The 18151-nt window shown below is 51.3% G+C and overlaps 1 protein-coding gene across 4 annotated transcripts in view; it reads left to right on the top strand.

Annotated features, from left to right (window-relative positions):
- The window catches only part of kif21b (kinesin family member 21B), a 71016-nt gene that overhangs the window by 24266 nt on the left and 28599 nt on the right, over positions 1 to 18151 (top strand). For all 4 annotated transcript variants that reach the window (XM_079741854.1, XM_079741853.1, XM_079741851.1 and 1 more), the window contains exons 2-18: positions 20 to 242; positions 596 to 778; positions 2245 to 2394; positions 3383 to 3517; positions 3897 to 4082; positions 4487 to 4602; positions 4859 to 5054; positions 5849 to 6038; positions 6638 to 6701; positions 6827 to 7057; positions 8609 to 8753; positions 8865 to 8991; positions 9348 to 9536; positions 14310 to 14509; positions 15418 to 15525; positions 15913 to 16235; positions 16646 to 16829. In XM_079741854.1, coding sequence (XP_079597980.1) covers positions 20 to 242; positions 596 to 778; positions 2245 to 2394; positions 3383 to 3517; positions 3897 to 4082; positions 4487 to 4602; positions 4859 to 5054; positions 5849 to 6038; positions 6638 to 6701; positions 6827 to 7057; positions 8609 to 8753; positions 8865 to 8991; positions 9348 to 9536; positions 14310 to 14509; positions 15418 to 15525; positions 15913 to 16235; positions 16646 to 16829 — 2950 coding nt within the window. The remainder of the gene's footprint in view (positions 1 to 19; positions 243 to 595; positions 779 to 2244; positions 2395 to 3382; positions 3518 to 3896; positions 4083 to 4486; positions 4603 to 4858; positions 5055 to 5848; positions 6039 to 6637; positions 6702 to 6826; positions 7058 to 8608; positions 8754 to 8864; positions 8992 to 9347; positions 9537 to 14309; positions 14510 to 15417; positions 15526 to 15912; positions 16236 to 16645; positions 16830 to 18151) is intronic.

The following is an 18151-nucleotide window of genomic DNA, read 5'->3' as shown; positions in this document are numbered from 1 at the left end:
CCCCCCACACTCTGCCCAGGATCCGTCCCCAGATGGCCAAGGAGAAGATCGAGGGCTGTCACGTATGCACGCTGGTGACACCCGGGGAGCCCCAGGTCCTGCTAGGGAAGGACAAGGCCTTCACCTACGACTACGTGTTCGACATTGACTCCCAGCAGGAGCAGCTCTACCACGCCTGCGTGCACAAGCTGATCGAGGGCTGCTTCGACGGCTACCACGCCACGGTCTTCGCCTACGGACAGGTAAGCTCCTCCGGGATGCCCTGGGATAAGTTGTACATTGATGATGAGTAAATATTCACTGACCTCCCCCCCCCCACCAAAGTCCCTTTTTTGGGGACGTGAAACGTCTCATGGTCCTGGATAAATATAGACACCGTATAAATGCATGTGTGATACACTAAGTGGGAAATGTTGCAAATGTCTTTGCAGCAATTTGACTTTTGCCTTTTGAGTTGCATTAGGAACGCGTGTTTTCACTTAAAACACAGGTTTCTCTCAGATGCCTCAGCTGGACACTGGCTTTGCGTGCGTGCACGCTCGCGTGTGCTCTCGTCTGTGCGATAACCTGTGCCTATGTATTCATGGCTTGCCAGACGGGCTCGGGCAAGACGTACAGCATGGGCACGGGCTTCGACCTGAGCGTGAGCGAGGCGGAGCAGGGCATCATCCCCCGGGCGGTGCACCAGCTGTTTGAGGGGATCCAACGCCGGCGTGCCCAGGCACAGCAGGCCGGCGTCCAGCCGCCAGACTTTAAAGTCAGCGCCCAGTTCCTGGAGGTATGGGTGCTCACACATGAGAGAGAGAGAGACTGACGCACACGCACGCACACACACAGACTATCTAGACCTGGACGGCACATGTGACGGGTTGTGTATTTGCACTCACAGGGGCTAGGGCATCAACACACACACGTAAACACACATGCATCAACTTTGAGCTGAAAGGTTACGGGCTCGAACCTCAGCCTCCACAGCCGTCCTTGACCAAGGTTTCCTCAGCCATACCTCAAGCTCTACGTAAACTACCCATGCGGCCACATAGGAGGAGGGAACGACCCTATAGTGCTGCCATTTCAATGTTGACCAGATGCTACATGAAACATGTTAGCCAAGGAATCCCCCCCCCCCCACATCTCCAAACAGGAAATGACAGAGTGATGACATACGCTCCGGTTCTTTGTGGCTCTTGATTCATGCCGGCCATTAAGTCTGACATTATTACCATCAGCTAATGGGCTGATGAGATGGATTGGCGATGAAGATGGAGACATCAGGATATTAAAAACACTGAAGCAGGGGTCGTTGGGTGATAGTAGCCACTGGCCAGGGTAGCTAATATATGTTTGTGATTTGTGTTAATGTTTGTGTTTGTGTTTGCTAAACTCCCGGACCACCTCCCCTTCCCAGTGTTTAAAGTCATTATGCACCTTCTCTCCCCTCCCCCGGTGTTGTGTCTGAAGGCTTATCTTTTGTCATTTGTGAGCCTGCTACCAGGTCATGGGTCAGGTCATCTGTGTTGATGGAGAACAGAGGTGTGTGTGTGTGTGTGTGTGTTTGTGTTTCTGTATTTCTGTCTTTGTGTACATCTACATTAGTGTGGCTTATTTATCTATTTATGTCTATATTGTACGGCAAGATTCAACTCAAACATAACTGCATAAATCAATAACGATGCTGGATAGATGATTATGTGAAAATGTGTGTGTGTTTGTGTGTTCATGCACATTTGCCCGTCAGTGAGTGTCTTTGTGTTTGTTGTGGGGTAGCTGACCTTTGACCCTTGAGCTCCCAGCTTTACCTCCAGCATTGTGGCGCTGACGGTTAAGGTGTTTTGTGTATTAGTATAAAGAAACTCCTCTCGTCACAGGCTGGCTATAGTATGCATTCAGAAAAAAACGTCTTTCATGAAACAGATGTGTCATTGTGTATACAAATATAACTATATAGGGTTAACCTTGGCCTCCCCTTGGTAGAAAGCACTCATTGACTTTTGATATTTGTGTCATTTGTTGTTTATTTTTATCTCTAGATATTTGGATAGAATCCCAGTATCTATTCAACATATACTCTCTAGTTAATTACCCAGCTTGTATTGTATGTATGAGATATTGTATGTATTATCTATTTCAATGCAATTCAAGAATCAAGTTAATATACACTCCCTAGTTACCCAGCCTTCAATGCTTTCCCCGTTTAATTGATGTTTTCCTCTCATGGTTGGAACGTCTTCCCCTGTGCTGCAGTTGTACAACGAGGAAATCCTGGACCTGTTTGACAGCTCGAAGGACCTGGACAGCCGCTGCAGGAAGTCCAACATCAAGATCCATGAGGACGCCAGTGGAAGCATCTACACCACCGGAGTCACCTCCCGGTTGGTCCATTCAGAACAGGAGGTGTGTCTGTGTGTCTGTGTGTCTGTGCTGTGCCCAGGTCATTCAGTACCTTTCCTACAACCTGACCATTTCAGTTCTGCATTGAAATTCGAGCATATAAAGTTTTACGATTGAAGAAATCTTTTTATTGTATTGTCTTGTTCATTGTTGAAAACATTTACATTTTGTTCATATTTATACTGTGTGCCACACCTATACTTTTGTCATATGGACATTGTAAGGATTACTGAGGACTTGTTATTGCCTTTGTTCTCCATTTCCTTTGTGTTCTGTGTCGTCTAATATGAGTCATTTAAAACCTCTTAAAATTGTAATTGAGACAAAGGGTTTCCCATGTATCATATATAAATATCTTGTATCCTATATATAATATATTAGTATGTTGTTTTCCATGTATCATAAATACATAAATTGTGTCCTATATATATATGTATATATATATATATATGTGTGTATATAAACGAACAGGAAACCAACGTGTAGCAGAGGTGTCTTGCTTCGCCCTGAAGGGGCTTATTTTCGATAATGACCGGCGACGTTCTAAACATTATCCCGCTTATTACACGGCTACTTGCCAAAACGAAAAAATAACTTCACATGGTGTGTCTTTTTACAATTTATTTGTTACCAGCATTCGTAGTGTTGATCAGCAGAGAAATAGTCGTTAGTCGTCAATAGTCGCCAAAGACGTTGACGTCGCTTAGCAACCAAAGACGCTGGGGTTGACAAGTTACCGGACTACTTGCGGAGTGATACCAAAGACGTCATTAGAGGCAAAAAATCCTTTGTTTTCCTTGACAGCGGTCAATTATACTTGTGAATTATCAAATATAATTCACCGCCGGAAGTTGTGAAGGGCCCACGCAAGTGAACAGAGCGTTCCACGCGATGAGAAGACCCGTGTAATAAATGAACATACCTCCGCCCATAAGTCATGTGTCAATATGTTACGAAGCGTGCATCATGCATGAGGTGTTGTGTGCTGCAGATGCTGCAGTGCCTGAAGCTGGGGGCTCTCTCACGCACCACGGCCAGCACGCAGATGAACGCCCAGAGCTCCCGCTCACACGCCATCTTCACCATCCACCTCTGCCAGATGAGAGTCTGCCAGCCGGCCCACCTGGTGAGGTTCGGGGCGGGGAGAGGTAGTGGGGGAGACGAGGGTGGAGGAGAATGACCTAAAGGTGTTGTGATTGAGAAATGTTGTGGGAAAGGAAGTCAGATTTTGTATTGTTACGCACAAGTCATTCTCATACCATCAGATTCCTGAAAAGCAGAAGGCGATTTTCTAGTGTTTTCCTCGTCTTTGTTCAATGTACAATAATGGGATGTCATGTACATTCCTCTGCCCTTTCCTCCTCTAGCTTTTTGATTGTGATCGAAGATAATATAATGATGTTACGACATTATTAGTTAATCGCTTTCATCAAGATTCGTCAACCTCCAAATCAATGGTTCTGAATACTAATGGCCCCTCTTCCGGGTCCCTCTTTGTCGCCCAGGAGAACGGAGGGGGTCCGAGCGGGGAGCTGAACGGCCTGGGCTCCGGGGGGACCATGAGCCAGCCAGAGTACGAGACCCTCATGGCCAAGTTCCACTTTGTGGACCTGGCCGGTTCCGAGAGGCTGAAGCGCACCGGTGCTACCGGCGAGAGGGCCCGGGAGGGGATCTCTATCAACTGTGGACTGGTGAGACACGCGGGGAGGAGTGTGTGTGTGTGTGTGTGTGTGTGTGTGTGTGTGTGTGTGTCTGTGTGGGTTCATCTGCATTGAGCCTCATGTTCACGCTTCGGCGCTAGCTCCAGCTAGCGTTGGCCCCAGCGACAGGTAGAGCCATCGAGGCGTAAAGTGTCGCTGTCAACATGTCGACCACGTCATGAGCCAGCACCCATCCATTAGGGAATGATCTTGATGAACCTACCATGGACATGGGGGTTTTTAAGTGTGGATTTTTCATCGATATATGTATAAATTGTAGAGAAAGGCAAAGCTAAAAAATAACTGCATCAATTAATAAAGAGGTTATACTGATGTTTGAAATATGTGTGTGTGTGTGTGTGTGTGTGTGTGTGTGTGTGTGTGTGTGTGTGTAGCTGGCTCTCGGGAATGTGATCAGTGCTTTAGGAGACCAGACTAAGAAAGGAGGTCATGTCCCGTACCGGGACTCCAAGCTCACCCGCCTGCTGCAGGACTCACTGGGAGGGAACAGGTTCACTCACTCACTCACTCACCCACTCACTCACTCACTAAACCGGTTGCTAAAAAAAAATGAGTAAGTACCAACTGACACTTAACTGCGATTCCTAGGAACATTGTTTTTGTTTAATAGTTACTCATTTCATTGTCAAGAAATGACAGACATTACACACCCACCAACCTGCCAAACAACCGCACATACTCACATCTCTCTCTCTCGCTCTTTTTCTTTATCTTTCTCTCTATCTCTCTCTTCCCCCCCTCTCCAGTCGGACGGTGATGATCGCGTGCGTGAGTCCGTCCGACAGGGACTTCATGGAGACCCTGAACACGCTGAAGTACGCCAACCGGGCGCGCAACATCAAGAACAAGGTGGTGGTGAACCAGGACAAGACCAGCCAGCAGATCAGCGCCCTGCGCGCTGAGATCGCCCGTCTGCAGCTGGAGCTAATGGAGTATAAGGCGGTGAGAGAGAGAGAGAGAGAGAGAGAGAGAGAGAGAGAGAGAGAGAGAGAGAGAGAGAGAGAGAGAGAGAGAGAGAGAGAGAGAGAGAGAGAGAGAGAGAGAGAGAGAGAGAGAGAGAGAGAGAGAGAGAGAGACCAAAGATAAAAATCTGTGAAAGATTAGAAAAGAGGGAAATAGAGTGTAGAGTGTAAAGGCAAAAACAATGTGAAACCAAACTGGTGGGTGGAAATGACAGAGAGCAACGCCTCTCTAAGGCAGGGGAGAAGATCGGGAACAGGAGCACTGAGTTGTACCAGGAAATAAAAAACCAATGACACTGCAGTGAGACAGACATATTGATCAATGCCTCCATTTGCTTAAGTGAAACATGTTTGCACTGCGCTTGATTGATCTGTGGATCCCTTCGATCATTGGCTTCATTGAACGAGGAGAGTGATAGTCTGGCTTTACTTGGTGAGGAGGAGTTTAGAGCAGGAGAGAGAGAGAAATTTGGAAGAAGACAAATCCATTGTTGGTGTTGCAGTGAAAACCTTTCAATTAAAACAAAAAAAAAAAAAAAAAAAAAAAGTATATATTTTTTGTTGATGGGCATCTATCGAAGCGTATATCAGGAGAGCTAATGTTAAACGCTCCTAACTACTCGTAATTATTCATTGGACACTTTAATGCAAAGCAGGTTTCACATAGATGTCATCTTCAAAGAGCAGGCAGGAGCCCGTTTGCTTTGGGAACGGCCCGAGCCTCGCGAATGCCCCTCCAGTCCAGGATGAGTGACTCTCTCCCCCCCCCCCCAGGGGAAACGCGTGGCGTGCGAGGAGGGCTCGGAGGGTTTCAGCGACCTCTACCAGGAGAACGCCCTGCTGCAGCGGGAAAGCGACTCGCTGCGTCTCCGTGTCAAGGCCATGCAGGAGACCATCGACCACCTCAACACACGCGTCACGCACATGCTGGCCAATCAGATCAACACCCTGCTCACCAAGTCTGGTACGCCCGCCACGGCATAGGCAACAAAAAGCTATGAGACGCGTGTCGTGGGAGGCTGGATTCTCCAGTTAAGTCCCTGTAGGCGTCTTTGAGCAAGATGGCTGACCCCGACCCATCTGCTACCTCCTCTAGAACCTATCAGTCAATTGTTCATAATAAATAAAGTAATGCGCTCCATATAAGTAAACCCCCGAATCTATTTGATCAAACATTTCTGTGTAATTTTTTACTGTGAGTTTGTTAAATTTGGTAGATTTTCTATTCTTGATTCTCTGGTAGATACAAGAGGTCTGCCGCTTCCGGCTGAAAACACTTTTCCAGAGTGATAGCTTTTTATTGACAAACTGTGTTCGTGACGTGATCTTTGTCTTTTTCTCCTCTGGAATCCATTGTGTGGGTTTATCTTAAAACCTGAAACTTGTATGCAGGTCCCCATCTAAGACAGGGGTTAACTTACCCTTTAGAATCAGTCAGTTCTATGAGCTGTTGTAATACATTTTTGTCCCTCAATGCCCTACTTATTGTGTTTGGTGTGACACTTTTATCATAGGAAACTGAGATGTCCTTGTGATGAATATTTGATCCTCTGTGGTTCTCAGGCGAGGGCACCCAGGAGATCAGCTCTCTGATCCAGAACTACATCAGAGAGGTGGAGGGGCTCAGGTGAGGAGGGGGTTCTGTTGAGACGGCAATGCCTCTGAAAAGTGGGTTCTGTGGATTAAAAAATATGTGTTCCGCACCACATTGTTTTCCTGCATTATCTAACCTCTCCCCCCCCCCACCCTCAGGTCCAAGCTCCTGGAGAGCGAGGCCATGAACGAGTCCCTTCGGCGCCAGGCGGCCCGGCTGTCCTCGCGCTCGCCCTTCACCGCCTCTACGTTAAGCCCCGCCCCCGGGCACCCACCTGGCTCCTCCCCCGCCCCCAGGTCCATGGAGGCGGAGATGACGGACGTGATCCGGCGGGCCAAGTTGGACATCGAGCGGCTGAAGAAGAAGGAGAGACGGCAGAGGAGGACGAGGTGGGAGGAGGAGGAGGTGGAGGAGGTGGAGGTGGAGGTGGGAGGAGGAGGAGGAGGAGGAGGAGGAGGAGAGGGGAGGTGGGAGGAGGAGGAGGAGGAGGAGGAGGTGGGAGGAGGAGGAGGAGGAGGAGGTGGGAGGAGGAGGAGGAGGAGGAGGAGGAGGGGGGGAGGACGCCGAGTTGGGGACTTTGGAGGGGGAGGAGATGGGAGGGAGGAGGGAGGTGGCAGTGGGAGGAGGACAGAGGAGGAGGAGTTGGGGGAGGGGTCCTGGTGACTAGAGGGGAGGGGTCCTGGTGACTAGAGGGGGAGGGGTCCTGGTGACTAGAGGGGGAGGGGTCCTGGTGACTAGAGGGGAGGGTCCTGGTGACTAGAGGGGAGGGTCCTGGTGACTAGAGGGGAGGGTCCTGGTGACTAGAGGGGGAGGGGTCCTGGTGACTAGAGGGGGAGGGTCCTGGTGACTAGAGGGGAGGGTCCTGGTGACTAGAGGGGGAGGGGTCCTGGTGACTAGAGGGGGAGGGTCCTGGTGACTAGAGGGGGAGGGTCCTGGTGACTAGAGGGGAGGGGTCCTGGTGACTAGAGGGGGAGGGTCCTGGTGACTAGAGGGGGAGGGTCCTGGTGACTAGAGGGGGAGGGTCCTGGTGACTAGAGGGGGAGGGTCCTGGTGACTAGAGGGGGAGGGTCCTGGTGACTAGAGGGGGAGGGGTCCTGGTGACTAGAGGGGGAGGGGTCCTGGTGACTAGAGGGGGAGGGTCCTGGTGACTAGAGGGGGAGGGTCCTGGTGACTAGAGGGGGAGGGGTCCTGGTGACTAGAGGGGGAGGGTCCTGGTGACTAGAGGGGGAGGGTCCTGGTGACTAGAGGGGGAGGGGTCCTGGTGACTAGAGGGGGAGGGGTCCTGGTGACTAGAGGGGGAGGGGTCCTGGTGACTAGAGGGGAGGGGTCCTGGTGACTAGAGGGGGAGGGGTCCTGGTGACTAGAGGGGGAGGGGTCCTGGTGACTAGAGGGGGAGGGGTCCTGGTGACTAGAGGGGAGGGGTCCTGGTGACTAGAGGGGGAGGGGTCCTGGTGACTAGAGGGGGAGGGTCCTGGTGACTAGAGGGGGAGGGTCCTGGTGACTAGAGGGGGAGGGTCCTGGTGACTAGAGGGGAGGGGTCCTGGTGACTAGAGGGGAGGGGTCCTGGTGACTAGAGGGGGAGGGTCCTGGTGACTAGAGGGGGAGGGGTCCTGGTGACTAGAGGGGGAGGGGTCCTGGTGACTAGAGGGGAGGGGTCCTGGTGACTAGAGGGGGAGGGGTCCTGGTGACGTAGGGACCAGAGGGGGCGGAGCCTGGTTGGGTAGCTGGTTGCTTGGATACGTGCTTGCTTCAGCAAAACTGACCGTTAAATACTTAAATATGAGTGCTGTCTTTTAAATAATAAAAAATGAAACAAAGCCATTTTCAACGAGAAACATACAAGTAATATTTTATAGCTGGATGAAGGCTAAAGGAACAAACATGAATTGTGATCATTAAGTAAACATTCGCATTTTAACCGCAGTGAATCTCTTCTTCAGTCCGGATCTGGAGAAAGGTTTAAAGAAAAGAGTGAAGCTGCATTCCTACGAGAACGGCGACAACGAGCAGAACGGACAGAACAACGGACGCGATGGAGAGAATGGACAGAATGGAGAGATTGATTCGGATGATACCTATGCTGAGGTATCCTAGCATACCCTATAGCAACCTGCCTTTAAGATCAGTGTTAAAACCGGTCACCACACACATAACACGGGTGTGTGTGTGTGTGTGTGTGTGTGTGTGTGTGTGTAGGACATCATGTCTCCCTTGCAGGAGGAGAGTGGTAATGACGAAGATGAGGATGAAGAGGAGGGGAGGGATGAAGAGTTTGACAGCGATGAGAGTCTGGTGGATTCAGAGTCTGACTCTGATGAAAAAGGTTAATAATGATTAATAACTAGTAATACAATATTGATGAACATACCTGTATCAGTTAGTCCGAATTAGAATTAAGTTGTTCAATTAAAGAATTTTAATCTTTCCCTCCAGAAGTCAATTTAGTGTCAAGTTTAGTTTTATTCAAACATTGCCAAAATGGTAAACTTATACAATTGACACCAGTTAGACATCCGCAATGATCCTTTGGCATGTTTGAATGGTTCCTCCAAAGCAAGCTGCTGAAAGCTTTTGAAAGCTGGCTTTACTGCGACTCCCAGTTTTTTCATGTTAACCCAGCGACCCCTAGCAGTCGCTTACCGCTTTCCAATCCTCCGACCTTTGACCTGTGACCCCCAGCTAACTACCAGGCTGACCTGGCCGACCTGACCTGTGAGATCGAGATCAAGCAGAAGCTGATCGACGAGCTGGAGAACAGCCAGCGGCGGCTGCTGCTGCTGAAGCTCCAGTACGAGGAGAAGCTAATCCTGCTGCAGAACAAGATCAGAGACACGCAGCTTGAGAGGGACCGCGTCCTCCAGAACCTCAGTGAGTAGGGAGGGGGAACGTGTCCTCTAGAACCTCAGTGAGTAGGAGAGGGGGAACGCGTCCTCTAGAACCTCAGTGAGTAGGAGAGGGGGAACGCGTCCTCTAGAACCTCAGTGAGTAGGGAGGGGGAACGTGTCCTCTAGAACCTCAGTGAGTAGGGAGGGGGAACGCATCCTCTAGAACCTCAGTGAGTAGGGAGGGTGAACGCATCCTCTAGAACCTCAGTGAGTAGGGAGAACGCATCCTCTAGAACCTCAGTGAGGAGGAGAGGGGCCGCGACCTCTAGAACCTCAGTGAGGAGGAGGGGACCGCGTCCCCTAGAACCTCAGTGAGTAGGAGAGGGACCGCGTCCTCCAGAACCTCAGTGAGTAGGGAGGGGGAATGCATCCTCCAGAACCTCAGTGAGTAGAAGAGAGACCGCGTCCTCTAGAACCTCAGTGAGTAGGGAGGGGGAACGTATCCTCTAGAACCTCAGTGAGTAGGAGAGGGACCGCGTCCTCTAGAACCTCAGTGAGTAGGAGAGGGACCGCGTCCTCTAGAACCTCAGTGAGTAGGAGAGGGACTGCATCCTCTAGAACCTCATCGAGTAGGAGAGGGACCGCGTCCTCTAGAACCTCACTGAGTAGGGAGGGGGAACGCATCCTCTAGAACCTCAGTGAGTAGGGAGGGGAATGCGTCCTCTAGAACCTCAGTGAGTAGGAGAGGGACCGCGTCCTCTAGAACCTCAGTGAGTAGGAGAGGGACCACGTCCTCTAGAACCTCAGTAAGTAGGGAGGGGGAACACATCCTCTAGAACCTCAGTGAGAAGAAGAGGGACCACATCCTCTAGAACCTCAGTGAGTAGGGAGGGGGAATGCATCCTCTAGATTCCAGTGAGTAGAAGAGGGACCGCGTCCTCTAGAACCTCAGTGAGTAGGGAGGGGGAAAGCATCTTCTAGAACCTCAGTGAGTAGGAGAGGGACCGCGTCCTCTAGAACCTCAGTGAGTAGAAGAGGGACCGCGTCCTCTAGAACCTCAGTGAGTAGGAGAGGGACTGCATCCTCTAGAACCTCATCGAGTAGGAGAGGGACCGCGTCCTCTAGAACCTCACTGAGTAGGGAGGGGGAACGCATCCTCTAGAACCTCAGTGAGTAGGGAGGGAAATGCGTCCTCTAGAACCTCAGTGAGTAGGAGAGGGACCGCGTCCTCTAGAACCTCAGTGAGTAGGAGAGGGACCACGTCCTCTAGAACCTCAGTAAGTAGGGAGGGGGAACACATCCTCTAGAACCTCAGTGAGAAGAAGAGGGACCACATCCTCTAGAACCTCAGTGAGTAGGGAGGGGGAATGCATCCTCTAGATTCCAGTGAGTAGAAGAGGGACCGCGTCCTCTAGAACCTCAGTGAGTAGGGAGGGGGAAAGCGTCCTCTACAACCTCAGTGAGTAGAAGAGGGACCGCATCCTCTAGAACTTCAGTTGGTAGGAGGGGGAATGCGTCTTCTAGAACCTCAGTGAGTAGGAGAGGGACCGCGTCCTCTAGAACCTCAGTGAGTAGGGAGGGGGAAAGCGTCCTCTACAACCTCAGTGAGTAGGAGAGGGACCGCGTCCTCTAGAACCTCAGTGAGTAGAAGAGGGACCGCGTCCTCTAGAACCTCAGTGAGTAGAAGAGGGACCGCGTCCTCTAGAACCTCAGTTGGTAGGAGGGGGAATGCGTCTTCTAGAACCTCAGTGAGTAGGAGAGGGACCGCGTCCTCTAGAACCTCAGTGAGTAGGGAGGGGGAACGCGTTCCTCTAGAACCTCAGTGAGTAGGGAGGGGGAAAGCGTCTTCTAGAACCTCAGTGAGTAGGAGAGGGACCGCGTCCTCTAGAACCTCAGTGAGTAGGAGAGGGACCGCGTCCTCTAGAACCTCAGTGAGTAGGAGAGGGACTGCATCCTCTAGAACCTCATCGAGTAGGAGAGGGACCGCGTCCTCTAGAACCTCACTGAGTAGGGAGGGGGAACGCATCCTCTAGAACCTCAGTGAGTAGGGAGGGAAATGCGTCCTCTAGAACCTCAGTGAGTAGGAGAGGGACCGCGTCCTCTAGAACCTCAGTGAGTAGGAGAGGGACCACGTCCTCTAGAACCTCAGTGAGTAGGGAGGGGGAATGCATCCTCTAGATTCCAGTGAGTAGAAGAGGGACCGCGTCCTCTAGAACCTCAGTGAGTAGGGAGGGGGAAAGCGTCCTCTACAACCTCAGTGAGTAGAAGAGGGACCGCGTCCTCTAGAACCTCAGTGAGTAGAAGAGGGACCGCGTCCTCTAGAACCTCAGTGAGTAGAAGAGGGACCGCGTCCTCTAGAACCTCAGTTGGTAGGAGGGGGAATGCGTCTTCTAGAACCTCAGTGAGTAGGAGAGGGACCGCGTCCTCTAGAACCTCAGTGAGTAGGGAGGGGGAAAGCGTCCTTTACAACCTCAGTGAGTAGGAGAGGGACCGCGTCCTCTAGAACCTCAGTGAGTAGAAGAGGGACCGCGTCCTCTAGAACCTCAGTGAGTAGAAGAGGGACCGCGTCCTCTAGAACCTCAGTTGGTAGGAGGGGGAATGCGTCTTCTAGAACCTCAGTGAGTAGGAGAGGGACCGCGTCCTCTAGAACCTCAGTGAGTAGGGAGGGGGAACGCGTCCTCTAGAACCTCAGTGAGTAGGGAGGGGGAACGCGTTCCTCTAGAACCTCAGTGAGTAGGGAGGGGGAAAGCGTCTTCTAGAACCTCAGTGAGTAGGAGAGGGACCGCGTCCTCTAGAACCTCAGTGAGTAGGAGAGGGACCGCGTCCTCTAGAACCTCAGTGAGTAGGAGAGGGACTGCATCCTCTAGAACCTCATCGAGTAGGAGAGGGACCGCGTCCTCTAGAACCTCACTGAGTAGGGAGGGGGAACGCATCCTCTAGAACCTCAGTGAGTAGGGAGGGAAATGCGTCCTCTAGAACCTCAGTGAGTAGGAGAGGGACCGCGTCCTCTAGAACCTCAGTGAGTAGGAGAGGGACCACGTCCTCTAGAACCTCAGTAAGTAGGGAGGGGGAACACATCCTCTAGAACCTCAGTGAGAAGAAGAGGGACCACATCCTCTAGAACCTCAGTGAGTAGGGAGGGGGAATGCATCCTCTAGATTCCAGTGAGTAGAAGAGGGACCGCGTCCTCTAGAACCTCAGTGAGTAGGGAGAGGGAAAGCGTCCTCTACAACCTCAGTGAGTAGAAGAGGGACCGCGTCCTCTAGAACCTCAGTTGGTAGGAGGGGGAATGCGTCTTCTAGAACCTCAGTGAGTAGGAGAGGGACCGCGTCCTCTAGAACCTCAGTGAGTAGGGAGGGGGAAAGCGTCCTCTACAACCTCAGTGAGTAGGAGAGGGACCGCGTCCTCTAGAACCTCAGTGAGTAGAAGAGGGACCGCGTCCTCTAGAACCTCAGTGAGTAGAAGAGGGACCGCGTCCTCTAGAACCTCAGTTGGTAGGAGGGGGAATGCGTGTTCTAGAACCTCAGTGAGTAGGAGAGGGACCGCGTCCTCTAGAACCTCAGTGAGTAGGGAGGGGAACGCGTCCTCTAGAACCTCAGTGAGTAGGGAGGGGGAACGCGTTCCTCTAGAACCTCAGTGAGTAGGGAGGGGGAAAGCGTCTTCTAGAACCTCAGTGAGTAGGAGAGGGACCGCGTCCTCTAGAACCTCAGTGAGTAGGAGAGGGACCGCGTCCTCTAGAACCTCAGTGAGTAGGAGAGGGACTGCATCCTCTAGAACCTCATCGAGTAGGAGAGGGACCGCGTCCTCTAGAACCTCACTGAGTAGGGAGGGGGAACGCATCCTCTAGAACCTCAGTGAGTAGGGTGGGAAATGCGTCCTCTAGAACCTCAGTGAGTAGGAGAGGGACCGCGTCCTCTAGAACCTCAGTGAGTAGGAGAGGGACCACGTCCTCTAGAACCTCAGTAAGTAGGGAGGGGGAACAAATCCTCTAGAACCTCAGTGAGAAGAAGAGGGACCGCGTCCTCTAGAACCTCAGTGAGTAGGGAGGGGGAAAGCGTCCTCTACAACCTCAGTGAGTAGAAGAGGGACCGCGTCCTCTAGAACCTCAGTTGGTAGGAGGGGGAATGCGTCTTCTAGAACCTCAGTGAGTAGGAGAGGGACCGCGTCCTCTAGAACCTCAGTGAGTAGGGAGGGGGAAAGCGTCCTCTACAACCTCAGTGAGTAGGAGAGGGACCGCGTCCTCTAGAACCTCAGTGAGTAGAAGAGGGACCGCGTCCTCTAGAACCTCAGTGAGTAGGGAGGGGGAACGTATCCTCTAGAACCTCAGTGAGTAGGGAGGGGGAACGTATCCTCTAGAACCTCAGTGAGTAGGGAGGGGGAACGCGTTCCTCTAGAACCTCAGTGAGTAGGGGGACTGCAGGGGGGGGCTGCGTCCTCCAGAACCTGTCAGTGGGGGGGAGGGAATCATGGGATACGTAATCCAAAAATAGGTCAAGGAAGAATAAGATCATGTAGAACCAGATCGGATGGAAGAATACTGAATACAGTATGTCTCACACAGAGCACATGATAGTCCTGACAGTCATCATACTACTTGATCTGGGTGGGGGGGCTGTGGGATCATATGATATGTATTCCAAGCATCTAAAACGGCATTCAATTAAAACAAAGAGCACACAACAGTTTTTCAGGCATACAGTTGAAGTGGGAAAGCAGAGCCTTAATGAGTCACCACACACTACGGCATCACGAAAGTGTAGTACTCGACTGTCAATAACGTGAAGCTGTTCCGGTTCCCTCCTCCCCCGACTCTTAGTGTCCATGGAGAACTTCACTGAGGAGAAGGCGTGTCGCGTCAAGCAGGATTATGAGAAGCGCCTGAAGGAGATGAACCGAGACCTACTGAAGCTGCAGGCGGCACAGAAGGAGCATGGCCGTCTCCTCAAGAACCAGGGGCGGTACGAGCGGGAACTCAAGAAGCTCCAGGTGGAGGTGAATGACATGAAGAAAGCCAAGGTAAGCCCATGAGCACCGCCAACTGCCAACCGCTAGCTGGACGGGGGAAACTGTACCTATAGCAGCCATCTTGGATCTAAACTCTAGCTGCACGGGGGAAAGTGTATCTATAGCGGCCATCTTGGTTCCAAATGATAGCTGGTAGATGGAAACTGTACATGTAGTGGCCATCTTGGTTCTAATTGCTAGCTGGTAGATGGAAACTGTACCTGTAGCGGCCATCTTGGTTCTAAACGTTATTTTGGGGGGGGAAGCTGTACCTGTAGCGGCCATCTTGGATCCAAATGCTAGCTGGGCGGGGTAAACTGATACTACAGTTAAAACAACGAGTGTGGGAGTTATAGGGAGCTAGACATTAGGGATCGACCGATATGGATTTTTTAGGGCCGATACCGATTTCTTTTTCATCAGCCTTAGCCGATAACCGATACGCCGATACCGATTTTCTTGAGCCGACATCTGGGGCTGATAATACCCTGGAAATCCAGAGTTCTCGGGAGAGCACAAATTGAATTTGCTCAGTGAGTCACTCTGGGAACGAACAATATACTCGTGTATATTCTGGGCCTCCCCTGGCCAAGAACATTAATCCATCACATCGATGTATCAATATATGCGGGCCAAAAGCGTTGCTGGGTTGCTGGCATTTTCATTACTCGTTGCCAGACCCTACAGCTTTCTAGATGTGGGTCTGGATTTCCAGGCTAAGCCTCCCTCAATTCACATCCTAAAAATGACACAATAATGATAACAAATGTTACAATGTCTCAATTTTAAAAAATGAACATTTATTGAACTGTCGAAAACTGTGAAAAAAATATCGGCCAATACGATACACGTTAAAAAACGCAAATATTGGCCGATATATCGGTCGATCACTACCAGACATGCATTGTTTCCGTCTGCAGGTGACGCTCATGAAGCAGATGAAGGAGGAACAGCAGAGGCGGAGGATTATGGAGGCCAAGAGGAACCGGGAGATTGCTCAGCTGAAGAAGGAACAGCGACGCCAAGAGGTCTGGCGGATATACGATCTGTGTGTTGGTCCCATTTGGCCAACATCTGAACCCCCATATTGGAACTGAATACAGACGTGGAAGGATCCGGGGTTCAGAGTCATTATGACGCTACTTTATTGAGTTCAACTTCAGCCAGCAGTCTTACAGTGTTAGTTAGCGTTCTGTGGGAATACGGAACATGCTAATTGCATGTGACGATGGTGTAATGACGTGTCAGTGAACCTGCTGTTCAACAAGCTGTACAACCACCGGCTCCCCTTGAAAGAAGTGAAGGAAATTGTAATTATTAAAATGTGACCTGTGACGCTGCAGTGTGGACAGCCTTGTGTTTGAAGGATGCCGCGTAAATAAACTCGCCATGTCTCCCCGCCCCCCCGCCCCCAGTACCAGATCCGGTCGCTGGAGTCCCAGAAGCGGCAGCAAGAGCTCGTGCTGCGCAGGAAGACCCAGGAGGTGTCGGCCCTGCGCCGGCTGGCCAAGCCCATGTCGGAGCGCGTGGCTGGACGGGTGTCGCGCTGGGGCCAGCCTCTCCTCCCCCCGCCGGACTCCGGCGCCGAGCTGTCGGCCAGCACCACGGCCAGCAGCTCGGAGCCCGAGTCGGGCCGCACGGTGATCGGCATGGTGCGTCAGTGGAACAGCAAGCTCCACACCCACGGCTACCAGGCGGAGAGCGAGGGCAGCCTGGAGGGCGGCCGCAGTGGCCCTGGGTGAGTCCTGTTGATGTCCTCTTGTTACCTGTGAAGGGGGACAGGAGGGTGGGCTGGAGGAGAGGGGACGACGCCATCAGACCACAGGGACGAGTTGAGCCTGGGTTGAGCACGGCATACCACGTCCATGGGTAGCGCCACCAGCGGGTTGAGCAGTTTACGCTAGTTTTGATTGTTTTTTTATTTAAATGAAATTCAGGGACTGGCATATAAGATTTGGTTCCTTTCTAAGCTGCACCATTTTCAATCATTTTCGGGTTAAAGGAGATGTCAAGATTAACGAACAGGTTCTTCATTTAAAGCAGCTTAAGTCTTGACATTTCTGCTGATATAATTGTCACCGCAATGTTCCTTCTTACGTTTTTCGTCTACTTCTTCTCTCTCTACTGTCTTGCTCTCTCACCCTCTAGGGTCAGGAAGAAAATCCAGAGGAAGCCGTTTGGCGTCGGCGTGGTGACAGCTGGCATGCGGGGGGGCAGCCTAGCCAAGACGGCTCGCCAGAAGTGGCAGACGCTGGAGCGGCGCATCATGGACATCGTCATGCAGCGCATGACCATCGCCAATGTGGAGGCCGACATGGACCGCCTTATCAAGGTAGTGACCCCTGACCCCGCCCTGACAGTTGGACAGAGAAGAGGTTAGAGGTCACCGTTAGTTAATTTAGCTTTAGCTAACGTCATAAATCATACGTCTGATTAATCATCTAAAGCCTGATGGCAGACACGCTCAGATCTGAGCAGGCATTTCACTTAATTTCACGTCATATTTGTTTTGAGCAATCAATGTGGCTTGAGATGGAGAATCGTTATGAGCGGACTGGCGAACACAAACTCAGCGCTTGTTAACTCTCAAAGGTCCTTCTGGAGCCTTTATCCACTCGCACAAATTAGTTTTCTTAGGTAGGTTAACCTCTGCAACGAAACAGGAAACAAGGCGTATAGGACTGCTGGACCAGAGGTTCTGCTGTAACATAGAAGGACTGATGGACCATAAGTTGTGCTGCTGGGTCCATAATAGGACTGCTGGGTCCCAGATGACCCCACAGTTTGACTGGCAGTGGAGCGATGAGGAAGTGGTCTGTGGCGTGTTTATTGTTAGGGAAGTCAGCAGACGCTGTTAAACAATGTTACTGGCAGGGATGATGGCCTTCGTCTGACATTTGCTGGCATGGGTTGCTGGTATGCTGTTAACATTGGGGCTCAAACTCATTGGGGTTCAAACTGATTCAGAGTTGTTTTGAGGATCTGGTGTGGATTTTAAATGGCCGCTGTATCAATTTCTGATATAGAAAGAACGTGTCAAAACTGAAACTATTAGTTTAGTCATGACCTTGTAAATAGTGAGGCTGTTTTGTCATTGAGTTTCTAATTCACTTTTATTTTTTTTGTAATTTTTCCCATTAGAAACAAGCATGATAAGGAAAACGAGCAAATGTATCGACTCAATTGTTATCCTGACGTCTTTCGGCGTTGTTTACATGGAAACAAAAAGCAGTTGCCATATTTTTCCATTAGCCATGAGCTGATTAGCTTATCTCGTCATCCCATATAGAACCGAACATAGAGCCCGTATTGTAAAGAGTGACACTCCGAGCATAGCGCACTGCTGTTGGCCTGACCTCGCTCGCGTGTGTGCGTGCGTGCGTGCGTGTGTATGTGTGTGCGTGCGTGTGTGTATGTGTGTGTGCGTGTGTGTGTGTGTGTGTGCACGTGTGTGTGTGTGTGTGTGTGTGCGCGTGCGTGTGAATGTGTGTGTGTGCGCGTGTGTATGTGTGTGCGTGCGTGTGTGTGCGTGTGTGTGCGTGCGTGCGTGTGTATGTGTGTGTGTGCGTGTGTGTGCGTGTGTGTGTGTGTGCACGTGCGTGTGTATGTGTGCGCGTGTGTGTGTGTGTGCGTGCGTGTGTATGTGTGCGTGTG

The sequence above is a fragment of the Pollachius pollachius genome (genome assembly GCF_949987615.1).
Source record: "Pollachius pollachius genome assembly, chromosome: 8".
NCBI classification, from domain to species: Eukaryota; Metazoa; Chordata; class Actinopteri; order Gadiformes; family Gadidae; genus Pollachius; species Pollachius pollachius.
This window is presented reverse-complemented; position numbering and strand designations above follow the sequence as displayed.